We start from the raw sequence: 26827 nt of genomic DNA, 5'->3' as shown, positions 1-26827 counted from the left end.
GGCTTGGCTTTCTTGGCGTAATTTTCAATAAATTTGCGGTAATAACCACTAAGTCCTAAAAATCCGCGTACTTGTTTCTGAGTTTTTGGAACCGGAAAATTGCGAACTGCCGATATCTTTTCTGGGTTTGGTTTAATACCTTCATTAGATATAACGTGCCCTAAGAAGTTCGTTTCTTTGCGAAGAAATTCGGATTTGTCTAACTGAATTTTTAAATTGTGCGATTGTAAACGATTGAAGACATTTTCTAACTTAGCGTTATGATCTGAGAGGGATGATCCGTAAACAATAATATCGTCAATGTAAACCATGCATTGTTGGGGTGTTAAGCCGTTTAATACCATATTCATGGTCCTTTGAAAAGTACTAGGTGCGTTTTTTAAGCCAAACGGCATTCTTGTATATTCATACAATTTACCGTTAGCAGAGAATGCTGTTTTCTGAATAGATTTTTCATCCATTTTAATTTGATGAAAACCGGATGTCAAATCTAACGCTGAAAAATAAATAGCTTTACCTAGTGAGTCTAAAATTTCGTCGATGTTTGGCAGTGGGTATTTGTCTGAAATAGTTTTTTCGTTTAATTTACGGTAATCCACAACCATTCTCCACTTCGTTTTCCCTGAAGCATCCTTTTTTTTTGGAACTATCCAAATGGGACTGGACCATGGGGAAAAAGAAGGTCTTATAACTCCTTGGTTTAATAAATTTTTTATTTGTGTTTCTACTTCTTGTTTGTGGCAAGGTGGATAGCGGTAATTTTTCGCAACAATAGGTACTTCGTCTGTTGTTATGATTTTATGTTTAATTATGTCAGTGGAAGTAAGTGTGTCGTATTGTTCTAAATAGAAAATGTCGGGGAATTTAGAAATTAATTCAATGATTGATTTTAATTCTTCATCATTAAGGTGGTCTGAACGAATTTGCTTAATTAATGTTTCTATTCTTTGTTTCTTTGAAATCGCCAAATTTTTAAATGACTTAATGTTGTTAATATTTGGTTTACTAATAGGTTCTAAGTGTAAGTGATCAAGTTCTATTTGTTCGTTTTTGTCAGACAAATTAATGCATGTTAAATAAATTACCTTTTGCTCATTAGTCCGTACAAAACATTCTGGGAATAATATTTTATCATCAATATTAAAACTTTCTAAGTGATAGTCGGTGTTTACTTCATATTGTGGTAATTGTAATTTTACGACCTGTTCTTGACGCGGTAATAGATGTACAAATTGCCTATTTTTAATGAAGTGTAATGGAATACACATTTTCTGCGATGGAATTTTGAGGTAATTTTTGTGATAATTAATTAAAGCACCTGTGGAGGTTAAAAACTCCGTTCCTATAATACCGTCTACGCCTAGAAGGTTACTTTCTAAAATGTGAAATTTTATTGGTACACTCGAAATATTCGTTTGAATTGTACCCTCAGAGAAAAAGGGTTGACCATTTATACCGTGTAACTCTATTTTATCTGTTTTATTAATTTCTGGCAAATTATCAAATTTTTGTAATATGTTCACTGAAGCTCCTGAATCTATAAGTAATTCTAAATCTTTCTGAAATAATTTAACTTTGATTAGGGGTAATCCGTCATTTGACTTAATATTAAAAAGTGATAATTTAATCAAGTTACTGTTGGGAATTGAAGAGTCTTTTATTCGTCGGAGTCGGTGCTCTCCTGTTGCGCCTCCGTGAATAAGTTTAAATTTTGCAATTGAGAATTTAATGAACTAGATGGTTCTTCAGAATCCTCGTCTGAACAAATTTCGGCTAATAATTTTATTACTTGTTGTTTCTTAAGTTTAAAACATGAATCTCGGTTGTGACCAGGTTTTTTACAATGGTCGCAAATAATTATTTTTGTATCTTTTTGTTGAAGGGGGGTTTTAGGTTTAAAATTTTGATCATAATTTTCCTTCTTAGGTTTTTCTCTAATTTTATCAGTTTTAGGGGGATTTTCACCTCTAAGTTGTCTAGAGACAGCGTTATTGACTTGTCTTAATTTAAATCCTTTTTCAATATTTTTAGCTTCTTCGAAACATTTACGTAAAGTTTTAAAATTTTTTGTTTGTAAAATATTACTGATTGTAGGGGGTAATTTTGAAAGGTAAGCAGAAATTGCTAATTTTTCTACAAAGTCTGAGACTTTGTCAGGAATAGTGGACCTTAAAATTGCGTCTTCTAATTTAGCAACATCATGATATAAATTTTGGGCCGAATTATCTTTTGGAACCATGGTGCACATTTCTAACACATACTGTTCAAAAGATTTATCGTCCTCATATGTGTCTATGAGAAATTCAAGAATATCTGTTATTGAATATAAACTACGATTTTGTAATAATCTACGGGGTTCACCCTGAATTTTTGCGAGAATGAAATTCCCTACGATATCTTTTTGAGAATCATTACATAAATTAATTAAATTATCTAAAACTTTAGACCAGTGAGTTAAGGAAATACCATTTTCACCTCCATTAAACACGGGTAAATTATTCAACAATGTTGTAAAAATTGAGTCTGAAATTTTATTTGTACTGGTGGCGTTTTGTGATTGTTCCGGTTGTAAAGACATAATAAATTCGTTTAAAGCACTGGATACAATTAAAAACTACTCACCAGATGATTAGGAGAAAAGATGCCCGATGCATAGAATTGATTTCTCTTGGAATTCCTCGTCAGCTAATTTAGTCACGGGTGGATGTGGTTGTGACAGCTTCTCTGAATCCCTCTAGTGACCGGTATGGTGAAAGATTGAAGATGAATCTCTGCAAAACCTTTTCGAATCACTAGCGTTGATCTTCGAAGAAATTCCTCTGAAGATCCTACTGACTGCGCCAATTTTGTTACGTCACGACGCTGAGGACTGGTCCGAAGGATCCCTTATGGTCGGCGTACAATACGTTGTTTTTATCCCAGACACGTTTAACTGGGTGTTCTACTTAATTATTGTAAAAGACACCTTTAATTTACACCAGGACGTTGCCTTTCAATGTAAAATAATTGGAGTTTTGACAATAATAGAACAATTGTAAAGTCTTCTTATTTCGAACACTAACCCTTTGATAACACTCAATCGAACCAAGTCGATGTTATACAAAATAGGATTAAACGTTTGAAAAGACTTTATTAAAAAGAGGTCAAAGAGGTACAAAACCAAACTTAGAACTAACTTAACAATTACTATCTGTCCCTTATATTATTATGGGTCATTAACTACTAATGACGTGAAAGTAAAAAAGGTGTTTATAGTATTAGAACATAACAGTACATATACCAAATTCATCCAAGTTTCCGTTTAATTAAGCTATAAACTTGCAGATACATAGCTATTACATTCCTTATAACGACCTAGTTGTAACAGGAGTTTTGCCTCATGAGACTAGTAAATGAAGATGTAAAATTTGTCAACATATTCCTTGACTGCAATGTATTACTCGTACCTCGTACTACTATCGATACAGGTTTAATAAATATACTCAAATATCAGCAATATAGTCGGAAATTGTTCTTAAGTAGGTAATCCGGTAGCTGAGTGGGTTTTCGTGACCTATTAGTTTTTTCGTTTATGTTTATCTGCAGAATTCGTATTCGAAAAATGGTCAAAGACTTTTTATTAACAATTTAATTGTTTAAAGCGTCATATATTGGAATCAATTTGAAAACTATATAAATCGATATCTGTACGCATTAGAAACCACCTTGTTCGATATTTATTAAAAAATATTAATTAGAGCCGAAGATATTGTAAATTAAGTAGATAGGTACAATAATATAAAAATTATTATCATCACCCAGAACTCGGCTTCTAATTAAGATAAAAAGCTCTATAGCCTCTCATTTTAATGCACATGATATAAGTTTTAAAAGGAGATGCAAAAAAAAACTTTTTTTTAATAAGAAGTTGCACCATTTCATTTTTTTTTTCATGAAAAATACTAAATTAATTTGTTCATAACCATAAGGCTATTATTTATCATAAGTAGAGCTATCAATTTTTATATATATTGATACAATATGGCGCTTTAAACAATTAAACTGTTAATAAAAAAATTATCGACCATTTCGCGGAAAAACGGGATTTAAAATTCTCCGGGCAAACACACACCAAAACCTCCTTCTTCTAGAACTTAATCGGGCACAAAAGCCCTTTCAGTGGCCGGATCAACAAACATAGGCAAGAAAATCATAAAATGATATACATATTTTTAAAAATCCATGTTTGCTTTATCAATAAGTGCTAAAGTAAATAAAGAACTGTTTAAAGCAATTTGAAACTCCAGCTGAGAAAACACCTTGCTAAACGTATTTGTGAAATTTTGGGAAATAAATAGTTTTATTTAGTTCCTCATAAACATTTCTAGCTACACCACTGATCTTGTGAAAATAATACGGTACAATTCAATTAACTATAGCAGTTGTCCCGATTTTGTTGTCTGTCAAAATATTAAACGAAAAGCAGGAATAAAAATTTTAATAAAGAGGTAACTTCTCTTGTTCTTTCTAGAATCTTGGCGATTTTTATTGCTTCCACCTCAATTTTACCGCGTTTACGAAGGCATCAAGCCAACATAGCAGAAAATATCTTTTCCGCCTTCTTTCATGTAACTTCCAAAGAAAAGCCCTCAAGTACAAAAGTCTCTCCTTAATTATAAAATTCTTTGGTTTCTCTCTGACTAAATCCTGGCAGGCTTTTTATTTTTTATTTAAATTTCAGCAACTCTCAACGCGCAAAGAATACTAATAACACTGAAGCTATAATCAAATTCTGATAAAAAACAATGTTGCAAGTTTTCCCAAGTATCAAGTTTGTAGCGAACAAACGAGAACTACACTATCAAAAATAGGTACGTGAAATTTTCATCCTGACTAAAACTGAACAAAAGCTCGTCAAACTTTAATAAGCATACCTACACATTGTTATAACTAAAGGACAATGTATTTATAAATACAAATACAAGTTAAATCTGAAATCGCCTGAAAAGATTAAAAGGATCATCAATTTCTAAATCCTCTTCTACCATTTTATCATTGGGCATTCTGATATCATATCTAACTAAATTTATCCAACTTATTCAACTTTCATGTTACTGTAATCTTGGTTCTTGTTTAAAGGCTTATTTATTACAGGTGATTATTGTATTGCAAATTACAAGTATATTGTTAGGGTTCAGGTTCTCAGAAAGAGAACATTTCACTTTTCTTTATCAGGAATTATTAATTTTATACGTTTTATAAAAAATTGTAAGTGAAAAATCCACCTATCCTTAACCTTAGTGTATTTCAACATGTTTCATATCGCGAATCAAGTGCTTGTTTGATGCTTGGTGGAGAGACAGGATCGTCTTCTTCAACAACGTACACAGCTGCAGTTCTTTATATTTCGGCAACTTAGAAAGTACTGCTCAATGATTTATAATGCCGCATTGTTGTCGTTAAATAGAGTGAGCGTGACGCTATATAGAGTGTAATATTGTATAGAAAACAATGTAAACCAACCAAAGTCAAGCAATTTCGACGTTTTGAGGAGTTTGTCGTTAAATCGAGTGACGTTATAAAGAGTTTACACTGTTTTTGGTTTATTTGCCAATACTTACACAATAATGCAACATACATACTATAAGTAGGTACTACTTATTCAGTCATGAGAACTTCATATTCTCCTTTATCAGAAAATTTTAAATCAATACGTTCTGATACCATTACAACTGCAAAATCCAACTCACCTACAATATCCTCATCATACTTCTGCAGCTTTCTTGACCGATATAAATATCATTACATCTAAATAGTGCTATTACTTTATCACAAACAGCGAACGAAATGTCCACGAGCTTTACCGAAACGTCACGTTAATACCCCGAGCAACTCACTACTACTGAACGAACTGTAAAAATGCAAACTATGACTGATATTACACAAGTTTCCGACTTTTAAAAAGAATTTAAGAAGTGGGGTCAAAGCACTGTTGTCAGATTGTAAAATATAGTCATTTACAATTTATTACTTAATTTTGGTTTTTCTTCTTTTATAAGCAATTTTAACAAATGTAAACAAAGTAAAGTATGTATTGCGTAAATACTGGTTGATTAACTGATAATGCTTTATCAATATGAAAATACACTGGGTTGTAATGTAATATCCTTAGATTCATGGTACTTATCTGTAGCAGTACCATTCATACAGATATTGACATGATTAAATTTTATTTCTTTTTGTATTTAATTTTATGCAACTTTTGAAGATTAGGCTATGGTTAGTTTTTGCTGTATGTTGATTTTGAAAAATTTCACTTATTATATGAATGCAAAGCTAAAGAAACTATGAATTCCATTTGTTTTTCTTATTACAATATGTAAAAGATTAGAAACAAAATGGGGCTGTAGGTATTTTGATATAAAATGATTGTTTATTTTACATCAATAAAATTATTTGCAACCCTATTTTGGCTTTAATCTTTCACGCTAAACAAACTATTCTGCCATCTTGTCTTTCCCCCAATTAAAACGGGTGACAAAGGCAAATAAGAAAGCCTAAAGAAGAATTATTTAATTAATTTAATTAGTTAAATACTTCTAAAAAACTATTTTGCACATCTCTGATCTTTACCTTAGTCTTGTTCTAAAGAGATCGGTTCTTATTTTTTTGGCTTGATTTAGTTAATATGTAACGTCTACTTTGTTTTGTAACCTTGCAATTTCCAATCTATCCTTACTATTGCGAAATTTTAATGTGTTTTGTTTTGTTTACCATTATTTTCCAAGGAGCAAAAGTAAAATAAAATTGCTTTCTCTTTTGTCTTAATAATAATAATACGTATAATTAATAGCGCATACGCATATTAAGACTTATGTAGAAAACAATTCCTAATAATTTGTCATGTGAAAAAGTACAATAATTTTCCAATGGACATTAAAAGATACACAAAAGCACATAAATAGGAGTAAAATACAGAATCGGATCTATATATGGGCTTTTTGGGTTGCAGCCCAGGGCCCCGAGGGATATAAAGGACCCCATTGAAGACAATGAATAAATACGGTGTAAACTCTTCATAATGTCACTCGATTTAACGACAAACTCCTTAAAACGTCGAAATTGCTTGACTTTAGCTGGTTTACATTGTTTTCTATACAATATTACACTCTATATAGCGTCACGCTCACTCTATTTAACGACAACAATGCGGCATTATAAATCATTAAGCAGTACATTCTAAGTTGCCGAAATAGATAAGAACTGCAGCTGTGTACGTTGTTGAAGAAGACGATCCTGTCCCTCCACCAAGCATCAAACAAGCACTTGATGCAGCGAAACTATTAAAAAAATACTTTTTATATAATCAAATTGATCCAGCAGTATCTCAAGATATGAGTAAGATACGTAACAAAATACAATTAAAATATTGGAGCAGCAAAAAACATCAGACGAAGATAACAGGCTATACGCAATGTATGAATAATAATGTTCGTGTGCAAAGTGTGCACTATATTGGTAAATGCATATTATTATGGAATAGTAAAATAAAATCTTTTATTTCTCTCCATTTAACGACCACTCTTTATAACGCCGAAAAATGTTCAGTCCCTTAATTGTCGTTATATAAAGTTTACACTGTATATTATTCATTGAATTTAAAAATAAAAAAGTAATCTAAATGCTGTATAATTTGTATAACAAATAATTATCCTACTTTTTTCCCATCATTAAACAAAATAGTTTTTTGACAAAATGGTTGTTTGTTTGATTAATTAAGTTAGCCTAAAAGTAGTGTTAGCCCCCAGTCATTATTAGGACGTTGGAACAAATACGGAAATCAGATAATTTTATTACCTTCTCAAAATTTTTCAGAAAATTTGGTCTCCTATTCAGTTCATTTCTTTTGGATTTAACTAATTACCGATCAATGAGTGCTGCTCTATTTGCCAATATTATCTCTGTTTGACAGAGCTTTTACTGGCCCAAATAACAAATTATCTTTCTCTTCTTGCTTATTTAGGCGAACAGCTGTAACTTAATTTGTTAGACGTTGGGATGTAGTCTATAAGGCGGAAATGAGGAGGGTTTAATGGAAAGAATTATCTCCTTGACGAATGGTCATTGTTTGGGTAGACAAATAAAGACTTTCATTTCCTCAAAGTAAAAAATAAATGTCTAGCTCAGGCTAAAGCAAACAAAGAGGGATTTTGTAGTGCGAAATAACGCAATTATCACGCTTTAAGAAACTCTTTTCTTTCAGAATGCGAATCGCAAACTTTTATTTCACTCCACCGATTTTATCAAGCTGCAACTGTTTGTGTTAATTGAACTAAGTCATGTTTGACTCTAAATAATATCTTCAACTCGATTAAATACTTAACAAAGCCATTCATCTACAGAAACAAAATACTCGTGAAAACTGATTTATTGTATTAGAAAAGCTCTTGTTTGCTCAGATTGTCTTGGTGTCCGCTATGAAAACCATTGAATTTATTTTAACACGAGTGAATTCAAACTCTTTTCAAGCCTAATTTATGCAGTGAGAATAAACCTGAAATCTATTCGCTAACAAAAACATTAAAAATGCGTCTTCACTTCCATTGAACTTTTCAGAAAAATTGAGAGTATTTTATTTGATATTAACATTCATGTGCTTTCGTGTTGACAATTTTGACATACTCCTTCTTTCATCGCCAGTATCAGGAAAAAAAGGTCTATATCTCGAAATGTCAGCTATTATTCCTTAAATATATGAAAAATGTAAAAAAGCAAAATATGTACAGGTCCATGCAAGATGTCGACAGTAACAAACTTCAGACTTCATCATCATAAGGTCGTCAGTCCTAAAACTGGTTGGACACGCACCTCTGTTCCTTCCTGTTCTGAGATAATCTTCGCATTTCCTTAAAACTAGAACATCCCGCATCCTTAACCATTTGGAAATAGTAATCTAATCTTATAACTCCTGTATCTGCCTCTAATATGACTCTGACTAGACCTTCATGTTTAAAAAGATGTCCTATTCTTTCTAATACCTTTTCATTTCTAATCTTCTCTATCCACGGTATCCTCATCATTCACCGGTAACACCATATTTCGGACTTCAGACTTATAAAATTTAAAATAGTCTAAAAATTTGCGTTATAACTACAAAAATACTCGGGTCAATATATAGATCCAGATCAGGACTGTAACCAGTATATTATTTATTCTTTAATCGTTACCTATTAATGATACAAATAAAAAGTAATGTTTATTTTTCATCTTACGTGCCCAACAACATACTCTCTCATTTTTTAGTACGGTCTTGGTCCAAACGATCCGAAGCAGCTTTCCTCTGAAACAGGCAAACATTCCAGAGATGCTTTTAAACACTTATCCATTAAACTGTATGAAAATAACGGTTGTTCCACGATATTTACTAGCAAATTCTGTCAAAAGTTAATTCAAATCGACAACATAGTTTCGGCTGCATATTGATTATCAGTAAGACATCAATAAGAGTTTTTCTTTTGGACCTATATACTCATTTGATTGCATAAATGGGTTTATATCAAACCCATATGTCAACTTTATTGTGTTTTTTAAGAAAATATACGTTGAAGAAAAAAGTAAAAAACGTAATAAATGATTCTACAATTATTCATCCTTTTTCATCATAAAACGTATTGCAGCAAATTCATTCGCCTTGTCCGTTTTTTCATTTAAGACTCAAGCAAAGCTAGAGCATTGTTTACATGCCATTTCTGAAAAAATATGAGTAACATAAATCTGTTACATTACGGCACTCACTCACTGTTTTATTTTAGCCATCTAATATCAACTATTTGTGATATCGAATTGCAAATGCAATTTTACATTTTCATGATAAAATAAAGCGGAACTAAATATACTAAGAGAGGTATAAAAAAAAATCTTAGAAAGATATATAGAAATGCTTTTATCAATCGATTGCTGTTGTAAGGATCGACCCATCAATATTTCCGATTCTTTATATTCTTCTTTTTTTGTGTTATTTGTCAGAAGCGCTAATAAAGCAAGCTCCTCCCCGTCTTTCTTCTGCGACTTCATTTTAACAACTGTAGTTTCTTTAAATTTGAAATAGATACCTTACTATATTTCATTTACTCTCTCTAGCAATGTGCCTCTTCCAATGTCTTGGATGCGCGCTGGCAAAATCGTAGGTAGGGAGAAAAAAGCTCGTTATACTCTCGACTCTTATTTATTAAACATATTTTTTCATACAGTACCTGCTAAAAGTTTTGTTCAATCATGATAGTAGTGCGAGTCGAAAACAAGCGTTAAAGCCTTTAATATGTCTTCAAATATAAATAAACATCTCGTTGGTATTTTCAGTAGTAAATGGTACCAATAACAACACATTTGTGCAATGCAGTTTTAGTGGACAAAATGATCAATTTTTCCGTGCAGTACTGTACGGATTATACAACCCCCACCGGTTAAGAGTTTGGCCGAGGGTTGTCTCCTTTCTTTTCTGGCTTAGTGCTGTTCTTTTCTACTTCGCGCCGGTCAAACTAAAGGTCACATCGTTAGAGAAACTAAACGAAGTATACATCGGCTACAACAACAAAGCGCTGCAAAAAACCGCTCATTATACATACGAACTAGCAACTGTCGCGCTACTGTAGCGCAACGGAAGCGTTACAAGGTGTAGCTCGTGTGAAAAAGCTCTAAAGCCCTTTGTGCATCTTCAGAATTTGACTGTCATGAAGTAGGTACATCTGTAACTGGCTGATGGTTGCACACAATTTGGTCTGCTTGGTATTCGATCAGGTATATTGCAAACCCTCCAAAATTTTCAAATTTCTATACATGGCTCAAGTCGTACTTAGAGACGGAAAAAAATATAAATATATTATTTGTATATAAAAATTAATTAACCACAACATAGGAAGAGAGGTACTATGATACGCTTAGGGGTTGAAATTTGTAAACATCCTTCGTAGTGTACCTTTAACCTTTCTATTTCACCTCCTTAGACTGAGTAATATCGTTGTATAAGAAACCTTTGTGCAAAATTTGAAGCTTCCTTACTCGGCAGTTTGGGCTGTGTCTTGATTGATACATTGAATGGTAAACTCCCTTTTTAGCTTTTTGAAAATTATCGAGAAACCTAAACAATTGTATGAGATATCTTCCAGTTGATAAAACAATTAAAACCATTGCAATTTACAATATTTTATTACAGTGTTCTTCTTATGCTTTGATATTTTTTTCATTTACTCGTTGAAAATTTGATGAATTCCATAAAAAAATTTCCAAATTGTTATGTAATGGTTATGATTGTTATCTTTATTAAATGTAGCACTTCCACTCGATCATGTCAAACACAAAACTTGCTCTTCCATTACAATAAGAACTTACTTACTTCTTCAATCTTTTATGAATTAGGAGGGGGATTTGGAGGTAATTCAATTAAATCTAAACAAAACCACACTTCCTAACACTACGATTGGTTTTGGAGGTACTAAACTTGCCCACAATCCTTTATATTATTGTTTCATCCTCTACAAGTTTCTCAACACAGGTTAAGACAGTTAGACACTTCTGACCCGGTACGTAGTATACATACCTTTACACGTACGTCTGTATGTCTTTTACTTTAATTAAACCGTAAATTGCTAACTGTCACTACCAATGTCGTTTACATATACTCACTACTCAGTAAGTTGTTCCTGGGATTACACTAGCGATAATCGCAAGCCCTAAAATTACTAACAACAACAAAGAGGAATTTGGTCTCTGGTTTATAGTTTCTAAACAACGTGTCACGAAATTAATAAAATACAAACAGAAAATTCCCTTGTAGTGCGGAATCCTTTTTGATGCTTATGCTTCTAGTCTTCATTGCAATTATGCATATACATGTGTTTGATACACTCTGCAGAGCAATTAGGCTACACATTCTGAAAATGAACAACTTCAAAGGAACTTATAAAGTATAAAAGGAAACTATATATGTTACATGAGCTCCATTTGCATATTAGTTATGGTCCAAACAAATAAAAAAGCTCAAAATTTTATTGAATAAGCTTCATAATATTGTTTCGTCATATTGTTACTTCTTCAGAAGTTACATCAAACTTGAGTATAGCGAAATAATCTTACTAAGCTCATTCAGCAAATGCTAAAATTCGGAAAGAGCTTTTTCATATAAATTATTTGTAATTCAGGCAGGGATGCACACTGTCACTGCTACTTTTTAATCTATACATCCAAGATGCGATCAATATCATTAAAGACAGTACAACTGTAGGGATAGATAGACACAGGGGCAAAAGATTAGTATTCTTAGATTTGCAGATGATATAGGAGTGTTAACATCTAGGCAAGGAGGAGTTAGACATAGCTTTAAATAAAATGGAAAAGGTGGTAATGACAAAACAGTTTTGTATGAAAATATATAAAAGTAAAACAAAAATACTGATTTGCAAGGGAGGAAAAAGTAGGAAAAGAGCGAATATAACGATAGGAGACGAAACATTAGAAGAAGTGACTGATTTTAGGCATCTAGGAAGAAGATAAGTCAGGACGGAAGGAGTAGTAGGGATAGCAGAGTATAGTGCAGGATCGAGTCGCCTTCAATAAAAAGAAGTCACTTCTATGCTCGCGAATGGAGAATTCAGAAATTCGAAAAAGATTGTTAATGGTGTATGTTTGGAGCGCGGCGCCGTACAGGTGCGAAACATGGACGGTGGGCGCTGCGGAAAAGAAAAGGTTAGAAGCGTTCGAAATATGGTGTTACAGGCGAATGATGAGGATAATGTGGATGGAAAAAGTTATGAATGAAGAGGTATTAGAAAGAACAGGAGAACAGAGGACTCTATGGAAGTCAATAAGGAATAGGCGAAATAGGTTGGTAGGACATCTTCTCGAGCATAAAGGTCCAGTCAGAGACACATTAGAGGCAGAAACAGGAGTTAGGAGTAGTAGAGGCAGACCTGGATTAGATTATTGTTCACAAATAGTTAAGAATGTTGGATGTTCTAGTTTTAGGAAAATGCGAAGATTGACTCAAGATAGGAAAGAGTGGAGGTGCGTGTGTAACCAGTCTTAGGACCGACGACCTAATGATGATAAAAAATTAAATTAAAATTATTAGACCTGCATGCCTGATCAACAATTTTTGTGATTTTAATAATTATAATAATTAATGAATAATAAACTTTATTAAATGTCGGTATGTCTATTTTTTCCATTTTGTTCAAATGAACGGCATATATTTTATGAATTAAACGAGGATTGTAATTAAAGAGCTTTCCGGAGTTATGTCTCTAGAATCATCTAAACGGGTTTAGAAAAGTACTTCAATTCCATTGCTTTACCTTCCCGGTTTTATAATTGAAGTGCTTTTTGAAGTGAAGGAATGATTATGTCTCAACCTGGCTCCATATTTTTTTATTAGTTTTGGAACCGTTTCCCATTTTAATCGAAACTTTTAAGACTTCTTCATTACAGTTCCATATCCTAAAGTTAACACTTTCTGAAATGTTGTTTGGTTTGTCTTGGAAATTTTGATTAAAAACGTTAAACTTTTTATGTGAATAAGATTAAAAATGACAGCTGCTAGCGCTTTTCTTGAAAGAAAATGTCCCGAATAACGTCAACGTTAATTAATTGCTATACCTACGTAAGTTAGATAACATAAAACGTAAAAATTGTGCGACTTCTATAATCAATTAAAAAAGATCGTTAGTATTTAACTACCTATTATACCGTTAATATAGGATAAGTACATTAAACTCCTTCCAAAACATAAATCGACTTCATTGAAATAGGCAAATAACACATTTTTTTCATCATATAACGTCGTCAGTCCTAAGACTGCTTGGACACGCACCTCCACCCTTCCTATCCTGGGCTAATCTTCGCATTTTCTTTAATTTCTAATCTTCTCCATCCACGGTATCCTCAAAACTTAAAACTTTTGGGTGTTTCATTCCCACCAGCCAGTAATGCTGGTGGGCGGGCCGGAAGGTAGGACGGAAGGCCCTCTTGAGCCTGCCTTCAGGAATCGTGGGAATGGGTGGGTGGTGGTTCGGGTGAGAAAGATGAGACGAACGAAATGAAGACAGAAGAGAATGAAAGATTATCTGTGGAATATTACTGCCCCAGCATTTGCCTAAGTGATCCAAGGAAACCACAGAAAAACTTGGGCCAAGGCAGACGGACCCGGAATCGAACCGGCGTCCACCCGAATGCTAAGCAATGGTCTAGACCTCTAGGCCATGCCGCAGCGCCCTTAGTCTATGTTTCGCACCCGTACAGCGCCGCGCTCCAAACATGCACCTTTAACAATTATTTACAGTCCACAAATTTTAAATATATGGGAAATATATTTTGGGCTCAATTTTCGTAACAAATAAAATAATTTAATGGAGACGAATAGTAGGTATTATCTAATCAGGTTATCATACATTTATTTTTAAAAATAGTAATAATAAGATGGGAAAAATCGACTATGGTAGAAACCATACCGTTGTAGTTTGTATTTAATATTTTTTTAATAAACAAGTTTTAAAAGCTGTCCAAATATACTTAAATATTAATGTTTAGAAAAAGGTATTTAAAGTAGAAAACAGAAACAGGTATTTTATGTTTGGCAATGACTATAATCGCACTTAATCACTAATGTGGTACGGGGAAGGAGATACACAGTTGATAAATTAATTTAATGCTAGTTAAATCCAACTTTATATACATAAAACCCCAATACACAGTACCTACGAAATCGGCAAATATACCACAGCGATGTTATACAAGATCAAACTAATTTGCATACATTCATCTATTTCCGTAAATGTCTGGCAAATACAATTAGTTACTGATACACCCACTGTTATTTGGTCTGCTCGCTCCCAATTAATTTTATATTTAGTATCAAGTAAAGGTATATTGCTAAATTCTCTTACAATGTAGTTATCATGTGTCTAAATCGTTATATTTAGGACAAAGAAATATTTCTATAAAATTACCCTCTTTGTTCAAGACACTAAATAAATAGAAAATAAAAAGGGGTTAAAATTTCTTTATAAAATCGCCCTAACATTTCGATTAAAATAAAATATAGCCAGTGTAAATAAAATCAGTATATTTTTGTAAAGAAGGGGTTTATAACAACATCTTAAGAAAATAAACCTAAATTCGTGCAGTCTGGATATGCCGCTAACAAAACACGAAATACGACATATTGTTACTACCAACAAGGATGCAAAGGTTGAAATATACTATACATCAAACACCAGAAAATTGAAATCTCCTTCAAGAATTCAACGTTGAACTATGTATTCAGATCTTACAAAAGATTCATCTCGTACATGAGCATAATGAAAGTAATGAAAAATTTGTGAGAAAATGAGTGAAAGAACTGTGAGCAATCCCAAGTTTTTTATATTGGACAGGCTTCTTTGACGAATATACCTGTACGTTACGAGTTATTTGAATTCTAAAATAATGAGAGAACAGCATTCGCAGTCTGCATTGTGGGTCTATTTTTTCTAACGCATAATTTAACTCAATTTGCTTAGAGACTTAATCTACCCACGCATTGTGGCGATTCTTGAAAATAAGAATCACGTTATTGAGAATTATGTATTTGTTAAACAGGATAAGAGATTTTGAATGTTTAAAAGAATGTTAAACAGGGATTTTATTATTGGATAGAAGTAAATGGTTTACAATTTGAGCTTTTAATTAATTAAAGCTTGGTTGAGAGCTTTCTGTTGTCTCATTCCACCTACGTTTCTAATTAGGTTTTCACCTTAATTATACAGAACCTTTCAAATGATGTCACTTCTTGATCTACCAGCCACCTTGGCGGCCACCCCCTCTACAAGTATGACTTAAATCCATGAATAGAAAAAATGTCCTTTTTGAGGACAAAATCGACGTGTATCACGGATATCTGAAATAAAATCCGATGGTTTTAAATACCCTGTCACCCTGTACAGATTTATAATACTATAAAAGTCGATCAAACCCAAAACATTTCTGCCCGACCTTGTCCTTGTGGATAAGAAGCATTTGGTAAAGATTTACCTAAATCTTATTTATAAACTTCGTAGGCCGTTGTAAATACCTATTCGTTTTTCCAATCTTTAAGGAATAAGGTTTATGTTTAAAAAGAAATAAGAAATAAAAGGCTAAACCTTTAAAAGTTAACTTGAACGGTCTGGATGGATCTGTTTACCTTTTTCCCGAATTACAAAGGGACAGCTATACTTCTATCGAAAACCACTTTAAAAAGTAAAAAAAGAGGATGGTAATACTTTGATCTTTACATCAACATCTGTCTGATACCAAAATAAGAAAAAACGTTAAAATGCTTTTGTTAAAAAGCCTTCTTCTTGAAAACTTACATTAGATTAACGGTAATGAAAAATGAAGTGTGTCTGATGTTTTTGTTTTTTATTATTGTTTACTTTGAATTTCGATATCTTACACGGAGAAAACGAAATTTTTATGACAACGCAAAAATATACAATTTCCGATTGTAAATGAGTAAATGTAAAACTTGTAATAATCACAATTTGACATGTTTTTTTAAAAATTATTTCAAGTTTTTTAATTATTACAATTTAATTTGTAAGATCAAGTAAAATACCTAGTAAATTTATTTCTGCTGGGATTTTATATTTACAAATTCGGATCCAAATTGTAATTTTTATTATTTTCCCTTACAAAGCAACGGACTAGTGGGATAAATTGTAAAAAGTAGATCGGTGTGTTATTTATGTAATTCAAAAACTATTTGTTGTTAACCGTGTGAATCTCAAAGATCGCCTCTGATTTCTTTTATTTACTATAGAAAAATTATTCATTAATAACCAGGTCGAAAGTTTTAACAAACCTTTAAAAATTAAAAGGAAGACTCGCCCCTAATTACCACAAAAAAACTTTATTTGAGCGGACACGTGTTGCGCCCACTTCATACGTGGGCATTATCAACGCGCGACTCAGTTTAATTTTTGATTAAAACTTTACCACAGTCTCCTCTTTCTGCTTTTAACATCCCTAATGGATTAATAACAGCATTATGTATGGTATAATATTAATAAAATAAGTACATGCAATAAATTAACTATTAATCCAGACAATCAAAAAAGCAATAAAAGTGAGTTCCTATCCCACCATTCACCAATAATATCTAACCAAAAATTAATATCCTGATGCATCACACACCAGAAGGAAACAACATTTACTTTTACGTTTACCTTTTCCTTATTTCTTGAAATAAAACTTGATGAGAAATCATTTACTTTATTATTTAAACAGTTTTCAACATCTGACTGAAACAAGTGATATTTCTTAATAAATATTTTAGGTTTTGTTGATGTTACTGACATTTCTTTTTTTTTTTTTTTTTAATTATTCCTTTGTCTTCCTCTTCTTGACATTTCTGTTATATGAATTTCTTATAAAACAAAAGCCGAAAACTTATTATCTCTGACAAAATTTTTTGCATCCTTGCTCAGAATCCTGTATGTCATATACGTTCAATTTGTGAAACGTTTGCGAACAAAATCCCCGTAAAAAAAATAAAAAGAAATCCTTAGAAACGATACGACACAAGACTGTCTTTTCCAGGTAAGTATATCATATTTTTACAAAATAAACAACGTATCAAAACAAACTATCTATATTACCACCTACTTTACTTATATCAGATAACATATATTAAAAAATGTAAAAAATAGGTAAAGTTTGCATTTAGAAATACTTAGATAGTTAATTATTTAAATTTCTCGTATTGACAAAAATTAAAATCTTTCTTAAAAAAAATAAACCGCCAAAAAAGAGTATTGTTGGAACTCAGAACCAAAGGCTCTATAGTTAGGAAAATGTCTTTCGCACAACGTTATAAGCTAATTCGTTATGGAATATTCTCAATTTACCCAAAGCTATAATAAATTAAATTATAAGTCTTAACTCTTTTATAATTTAGACGAAAAAATACGATTTTAAAGATTTCACAATTTTTTAGTTACTTGCTACATGTTTCGCCAAACATAAAAAAGTATGTGATTCTTTATATTGTATTTTTTCGTCGATAATATCGATTTTCATCGAATACAAAGCCGAAACTCTCAACTTTGATAACTGCAGATGCCACAAAGAGTACCATCAAAACCATTGTTGTCGAATAGACTTAATACATACTACACTGCATAATTTGTGATATCTTTTTATGCAATTATGCTAAATGTTATTTGAAGGGAGAACCTCTAGCGCAAGATACATGTAGTTTATATTACATTAAAACTTAGATCTTTAGAGTAGTCATAAGTGAACGATGCTTTATTCGATGACCCATAACTAGAGATGTTAATCGGTATTTGACGGGTAAATTTACCGTAAATTACCGGTAAAAAACGCGTCAATGACCGAGCGTATTTTACCATACCGGTTAGAAAAATGTTGATCTCTGATTGATTAATATATATCCAATCACAGTTTAAAATTCCCAACGACATACAACTAGAGATGTTAATCGGTATTTGACGGGTAAATTTACCGTAAATTACCGGTAAAAAACGCGTCAATGACCGAGCCTATTTTACCATACTGGTTAGAAAAATGTTGATCTCTGATTGATTAACATATATCCAATCGCAGTTTAGAATTCCCAAATACATACAACTAGAAATGTTAATCGGTATTTGACGGGTAAATTTACCGTAAATTACCGGTAAAAAGCGCGTCAATGACCGAGCCTATTTTACCATAGCGGCTAAAAAAATGCTACTCTCTGATTGGTTAATATATGTGCAATATATTCAATTTGTAGATAAGGATTTTCATTGGTATAGATGCAAATGACCGGTAATTTACGGTAATTACGCTGACCGACGCGACGGCTTGACGGTAAATTTCACATTCAAAATTTTGACGTCAGAAACCGGTAATTTTACGCGGTAACGACCAAATTTTCTATTACCAGTAAATTCACATCTCTACCCATAACCATCAATCCTTTTTTTACCCCAAATGTAAAAGCAGCGTCTACGTAAAACCCATTTATGCCATTGTGTGGAACCGCACTTAACCAAAAAAAAGTTTCATACATCCCAGTTTGCTACTGTTTTATGCAGCAAATGTTGCTTTCACAACAACGCCTAGGTGCTACCCACAACTACGTACCTACGTTTTTACGGATAATTTTTCTTGCTCGCTTTTCCACGTAATTAGTGTAATTAACCCATATTTCAGGTTGATGCAGAACCGGCGGCTCGTTACTTCCGTTGGAGCTTTAACAGCACCCCGGGGATTTCTCGTATCCTGAAGGAGCATACGGCAAACGCTGGCCTAAGCATTCTAACGTATCAGCCAATGTCCGCATCGGATTACGGTACAATCCAATGCTGGGGAAACAACGAATTTGGAACACAACGAGCACCCTGTATATACCATATTGTACCAGCCGGAAGGCCTGATCCTCCCAACGGCTGCGTTGTTGCCAATATCACACATCATAACGCTAACATAACATGTGTTAAAGGTACGTATTAATCTAACAACTTAGCCATTACACGGGGTATAGTTGGTAAAAAAATTGTACTGCATTTGAGTATGCAACCAAGAGAAAAATAAAAAATTTCACCTAGTAAATTTGTTAAATGTTCTGACATCGCAGCCTTTTAAATTAAACTTTTATTGCCCTTTTAAAACAAATTTTTTCATCATGATTGTACCGAAAAATTCCGAAATGAAACTACAGAATCACAACATCAAGGCAACATAGTTCCACAAGCCAAATCAGTAATATATGCATTGTTAAAAATTATAGGCTGTAAAATCTAAATAAGATAAAGAATAATTGTTTTGCAATTATTCAAATACTCTGAATTGAATTGATGCAAATTAACAGCTCGTATCAAACGGTTAGAGATATGACCTTGAAAAAAGCTGCGCGATTAGAAAGAATGCACGTTAGGCGTGAACAAGATAAAAATAGCTTTAACATGATAAAATATAACTGAATTTGGAATTTTGTCACGGCGCATCTAGGTAAAGGGAAGAGGCATCTGTAACCTTTTGAAATGAATTTAAAAATGCCTGTATATTTATTTGGATTTTAAAATGATCTTGAATAGGTAAAAGCCGAAATATTTTATTATTTTTTATGTGTGTGTAAAACAATAAAAAAATTAGTGAACAACCCAGAAAATATTTTCCAGTACAAAACTTTGGCATCGAGAATTTTATAAGTACTTAATGTTTTCCAGGAAATTTTGGATACCTATACAATATTACGTTGTTTTAGTTAGTTAATTTCGTAGTTAGGTAGTTCTTAACTAAGTTAAACTGTAAAGAAAAACTTTCCAATAATACAAACATTTCAGAGAAGAAAACTGAAACTTTTCACTTACATTTCAGCCTCGATTTAAACCACAACACATTCTAAAGTTTCAATGGTTTTATAAGTTTAAAAAGATTAAACATGAAGTTAAAATTGTGTGACAAATAGTAAATTAGAAACAATAAGTAAATACCGCAAAGTAATTCCTAGTTTTATCTAAAACATAATCATAAATGAAGAAATTGCAATACGAAAATGACATTTGTATGCGAAATCCAGTAAAGAGTAGGAGACAGCAATTTTTTATAAAACAAATGAAAAACAATGTTGTGTGTGAAGTTTGACGAATATCACACACATAAATATATTGACAATATAGGCCCGTTATATAACACTCTACTAAGAATATTAAATAGCAAATACATTATGACATATAAACAATAAAATTGAAATAAAATTTAATAAAAATAAGAACGGATTAAATTCTTGGTGAGTAATTTATTGAAACTTCTACACGCGGGTTGCAATTTATATCTTATTTGATCTCATCAGCACGCCACGTATAGTCTCAATGCCAAAATTGCTCCAATAAGCATGCTTATATAATATCGAGACAATAAAAATTTAATTATTGTTTAGGTTTTGATGGTGGTCTAAAGCAAAAATTCATCATGCTGGTAAAAGTAGGCGACACCGAAATTACCAACATAACGTCAGCAAGTACAGATTTCGAAGTTGGTAATTTGGACGCGGCCACCGAGTACACATTCGTCGTTTTCGCATTAAACGCGAAAGGATGGTCGAAAAGTGGAAGCACCTTAATGGCGAGAACACTTGCTGCGCCTGGTTTAAAAGAATTACGAAGATCCACCGTCCAATCTAAAGAAACGAAACTGAAAGGACCGTGGATGTATATTCTCTTAGCCGGTGGATCAACGCTAATAGTTGCAGGATCTATAGCGATAATAATTTTTGTTGTGAGACGATTTAAAGTCGACAGCCCCGTTAGAGAAAGGAGGAGAAGCCCGAAAAGAAATGAATTATCGCTAGGACCTTCGATCCAGGGTTTTACTGATGCCGGTACCGATGATAAAAATCCTGATTTAATTCCCCCTCCCGCCAACGGTAGGTAATAAAGTTTTCTTTTACTACTTGGTATTTTTATTGTAAAAACTGTTATTTCACAAATACATTTTATTACCATTTTTTTTTTGGGTCCTAAATAGGGCTGCCGTCACCTAAAGTCTACCCAACTTTCACTAAAATATATTTCTTTTCCAACAAGAATGCTCGGGCGAGCACGCAGCGCGGGTGAACAGGTGGGGGTCTTTGATCGTCGACTATTTTGTCATGCATTCTTGAATTAGGGATTATTATGAATGAATTTTTAACTATGATTTATTTTAATTTATCGCTTAACTATAAAAAAAATTTGGATTTCCCCTGACAACAAAAGTGTCAATACAAAGTGGACACTTTTTAAGAACCCCTGCCGGACGGCCCCGGACGCCCTTCAAACTAGGACAAATGCAGGAAATCCCAGACGGATGGCAGCCCTAGTCCTTAACAACTAAAATTTGACTGTCCAGGTGTATGTTGGCTGAAAGGTTTGAAATTGAAAATTGCATTTTTATCATGAATGCTGGTTGATATTCGTCAACAGTTCAGAAACTTTTAGTAGATTTTTTAATACTTTGGTGTTCCAAAATCTAACTATTCTTCTAGTAGAACGGCTGCAACAATGTGATCAATCGCTTTTACGTACAGAAGTATGTAACTGTTAAAATATTTCGCAAAATTATAAAATTGTTTCACACTTTTTTAAATTTTGGAACATTTCTATTTATCTAACGTCATAAATTACCCCCTGCTCATTTCTTTTTTTTCCTTGTAATATTTGGTTTAGTGGACCTATGGATTGACGAAATTGATCAGAGCTTTTGTTAATCTATGAGGAAGTATCATCCAAACCAGCCCTAAGAATTTTGAACTCAATATGCTTTTGAAAACCTTCATCATTAACATTGAATGAAATGAAATTTTACCAAATAAATTATTCTCTACAAGCCCTTATTTTCATGGTTTTAATTTTACTTGTAGAATATTAATATGTACTATATTAAGCAATTAATAATAACGGGCATAGACGAGTTGCACCCCGCAGTCAGTCCCTCCCATTCCAAAAAGGTAATGGTATAGTTGCGCCCCAATCTCAATTTGTGTATAATATGTGTACATATGGTCGTCAGTCCTAAGACTGATTGGACACGTACCTCCACTCTTTCCTATCCTGACCTAATCTTCGCATTTCCTTAAAACTAGAACAACCCACATCCTTAACTATTTACGAACAGTAATCTAACCTAGGTCTACCTCTACCCCTCCTAACTCCTGTTTCTGCCTCTAATATGTCTCTGACTTGACCTTCATGTCTGAGAAGGTGTCCTACTAACCTATCTCGCCTATCTTTTTTTGACTTCCATAGAGTTCTCTGTTCTCCTATTCTTTCTAATACCTCTTCATTTCTAACCTTTTCTACCCACGTTATCCTCATCATTCGATATTTTGGTATATAAGATTATTCTTATATACGTTACAGGACTGAGTGGCATGGCCTAGAGGTTTAAACCATTGCTTAGTATTCGGGAGGTTTGATTCCGGGTCCGTCTGCCTTGGTCCAAGTTTTCTGTGGTTTCCTTGGATCACTTAGGCACATAGATAATCTTTCATTCTCTTCTGTCTTCATTTTGTCTGTTTCATCTTTCTCACCAGAACCACCACCCACCCATTCCCACGATTCCTGGCTGGTGGGAATGAAACAACCAAAAGTTTTTTTTACCTTATAGGGTGAATCGGCCTGTTTGCTTTAGTTTTCGATCACTTCTAAATGCCAATAATAAGTAAAAAAGACAAACCAGGCTATTAATCTGGGTTCAAATGACCGTGGGGCGCAACTGACCTAGACCAGTAATAGCTAATAATGTCATATCAAAAGAAACAATTAACAACCTTTTGCTGTAGAAATTTTCTACAATTTAGCAATGTATGTCATCGTCTTTTTGAGTTTCTTGTAGCAATCAATATCTGGCAACGTACAATAATATAGATAACGATTTACCTATTAATATTTTTTACTACAACAGATATTCTTTATAAGTTTCCCATAAAAATAAAAACGGGACACGAAAGAGAAGGATATCTGGTTTTTGTTTAATGAAATGGCCTGTTGACAGTATTATTGTAAAATAAAGATGCTTTTACAGATATTTACGACAGGGGAGTTTCGCTACTTCGTTAAACCCAGTTTTATAGGGCAGTAAAACTCTTTCGCGAGGTGCCGTGACAGTAAATAAACTAAGATGCGAGAGAAGTGTTAGGCAAAATTTCTACTTTGTCTTTCAAACAGGAAAACGTTCAGTGCAAGATATTAAACATTGCACATAAAAGTATATAAAGGAACAGTTCATAAACGGTTGCTCTTAATAGAACTTTTCATCAATAACGCAGTTCTTACTAATTATATTCGTTAGGATAGATGATAATCAATAAATAATAATTCTTCATTTATGCAATAACAATTCTACATATAAAGATTAAAATGGCTACTGTTTATTCTGATGCTTATCGATTTATATCAGAAAATTTAAAAAACATTTTACAATCATCTGTCTTGTTAGATACAATTAAGAACATTCAGAAGGTATTGTCGCAAACAAAAGTATAAATTAATGAAATATAGGCTTGATCTATATTATTGATACCTTTTTATCTGATCTTCATAAGGTCTTCAGCTCAGAGACTGGTTAGATACGTAGTTCTAATTATTCCTATCTTAAGACAATCTCAAATTTTTCTAATACCTACAAGAGCACAATCTAAATCGATTGGATTAGATTAATGCCTTATGCATATCTGTCACCTTAACTCCTGTTTCTGCTTCTAATATGTCTAACTAACTTATTTCACTCATTTCTGATTGACTTCTATAGAGTATTCTGTTCTCCTACTTTTTCTAATTCCTTCTCCTTTCTAACGTTTCTATGCACTTTATTTATTTATATCCTCATCACCCGTAACTTTTTTTTAGCATAGCATCCTCGTTTTACATCCTGCTCTGTTTTATATCTGTAGCGATTCTTCCTAACTGACTCCCTAAATATCGAAAATCGACTTCTTCCAGTTTTTCGTCTACTATTTTTATGTTAAATCTTGGCATATTTTAACATACATCTCTTACAACTATACATACCAACATTTTATATTTATTTAAACATACTGTTGTATTGTTCCTGCATGCCTATCCCAAAAGCGATCTAGCCTTTTTAATAATAACCGCATCTTAGATATACAAATTAGTTATCAACGGTGAGAATATACGTACATCCCTGTGTAACTCCCTTCCTAATATTTACTTCCCTGCGATGGTGGTTAAATTCTATAACGACCTGTTGCTCTTTATATGTCTAAACTAGGTGCATATCAGTCTTCTACGCCTATATCTCAACCCTACATTTTTAAGTATTTTTAGCGCCTTTTTAACATTATCAAAAGCTTTTTCTAGATCAACAATCACTTAAAAAACAGTATCAAATTGTTACATATGTAATTATAACTTTTTATTTTCATAAAAAATTCTTTATAATCTTCAATTTCTGTGATATACTTGCAATTGTTATAAACAAAACTTGATCCATTTACCATTTTTGTAATTGGATTAAAAAAAAGGATAATATAATAAAAAAAGAATTTCATTTTGCAGTAATTAATAGTAATAGCAATCTTTCAACAAATCCCCACTAACTCAATGCTTAATTAATTAATACGGTTTTGTATAATTATTTAGAATCATTAGCACCTACTCATCAATCAAAATTTATGACTTACCTTTGTCGTTATCTATTGGGTATTATGTGACTATAAAAAATAGTCCACAGCAATACCAGACATCATTTTTATTATTTCGTGCTTCTATTGTAATAAAAAAAACACAATTCTTTGTAAAAGTCAGTACAATTTGATGTTAGATATTTATCGTAATTCACAATTTATTTTTGATTGACGCTTAATATTAAACAGAAATTTAGGTATAGGATGGTATGAATCGCATACTAATTTACATTTATATTTTTCACCACGCTAATACTTTCTTTGTTTATTCCGGTCCATATTATAAAAGAAAGGATTTCTATGCCCATCACGCTATACTCAGAAAGTTACATAGACACTTTGTATGGCAACACGAAAAATGTACGTTTAATATGTATTTCAACCTGCCACAAAACTGAAGGTAGAAACGGTAGCCCGAGGCACCTCATTTTGCTCTTTCATTACTTTGTGTGCTACTGTTTATAGGCTTTTGTTTTTTACATACTACGCGAAATTACATTGGGTTTAGCGTTATTATGTTTTTTTCCGCTGCATTCGTTTAGTAGTAATTTAATATTTTTTAGTTTATACATATATAAAAAGATCAAATCATCCAAGTTACGTAATTGGCACAATATTGTCTGTATTTTGTTGTTTATTGGGCAGGGTCGAATTGGTACCCAAAAGTAACAGGTAGGTATAAACCGAAGGAGGAATCATAGGGGTTGCTAAAGAGATTAAATTATATTTATGGATGTAATAAAAATAAAACAGATAATAAACATAAGTGCATCTACCTATTAGATAAAAGGTTTAAGTTGTCGAGTAGAATTTACGAAAAGTGTACGCAGTAAAATTATGTTAATAATTACGGACGGTTATAAATTTTATACAAGATTATGCACGAGAAATTTTTACTGCAAGGCATTTGTAAAAACAATGATCCTAAAGAAATTTATTATGATATTGTAGATTAATTATAACCATTATAAAATTTCCGAAATGTTACAATATTGACCGAAAGTGATCAACAGGCTAATACGAAAGCTGTTGACGAACCTGGAAAAAGTTGAGGACTTAGCATACGGAAAGTTCCCAAGGAGATTGTAAGTCTCCTATATACACTAGACCACAACTGTGCCCCAAATTAATTTGACACAGTAATTTCTGTAGATTATAAGTAAAATAAAAAACTGGATAACTGAATTTACTATTGGATTTAATAAACTTTAGAATTTGAATTACAACAACGAAATACAAAAAGGGAATATTGATAAAGACAAGATGTTGTGCGTTCGACAAGGGTCGCTACCCGAATGCTATTAGTAATGGCAACAACATTTGTTCCTCGTAACCAGCACATGCATACACATAAACAAGACATCTGAAATGTACGTAAACCTAGGAATTTCCCGTGGTCGAAACTACCGCCCGACCGGATGGAACCGGACAAAAGACTCATAAACCCTAGCCCGATCGGTCAATTTTATGACCTGCCTACGTGCAAAATGCGATGTTATAATTCTCAGAAAGCTGGTTACAAGAATCGAATGAATGCTGTCTTTTTCCTATACTAATACCGACTATTATTTGTCGGTTTATTTGAAATAACTTAAAATATATGAAAAAATATATAAATGAAATTATTGCGACAAACCA

The 26827-nt window shown here is 32.6% G+C and overlaps 1 protein-coding gene and 1 long non-coding RNA gene across 2 annotated transcripts in view; one reads left to right on the top strand and one right to left on the bottom strand.

Annotated features, from left to right (window-relative positions):
• Positions 1–5960, bottom strand: part of LOC108738704 — a 107646-nt gene extending 101686 nt beyond the window's left edge. Inside the window, exon 1 of the long non-coding RNA XR_001938021.1 lies at positions 5730–5960. This is a non-coding gene — a long non-coding RNA (uncharacterized LOC108738704). The remainder of the gene's footprint in view (positions 1–5729) is intronic.
• The window catches only part of LOC108738703 (nephrin-like), a 335427-nt gene that overhangs the window by 306122 nt on the left and 2478 nt on the right, over positions 1–26827 (top strand). Inside the window, exons 6-7 of the mRNA XM_018472237.1 lie at positions 19213–19501; positions 20942–21427. Coding sequence (XP_018327739.1) covers positions 19213–19501; positions 20942–21427 — 775 coding nt within the window. The remainder of the gene's footprint in view (positions 1–19212; positions 19502–20941; positions 21428–26827) is intronic.

The sequence above is a fragment of the Agrilus planipennis genome, unplaced genomic scaffold (genome assembly GCF_000699045.2).
Source record: "Agrilus planipennis isolate EAB-ADULT unplaced genomic scaffold, Apla_2.0 scaffold36, whole genome shotgun sequence".
In the NCBI taxonomy this organism is placed as follows: Eukaryota; Metazoa; Arthropoda; class Insecta; order Coleoptera; family Buprestidae; genus Agrilus; species Agrilus planipennis.
Note: the sequence above shows the minus strand (reverse complement) of the source record. Positions and strands in the feature narration are given on the sequence as shown.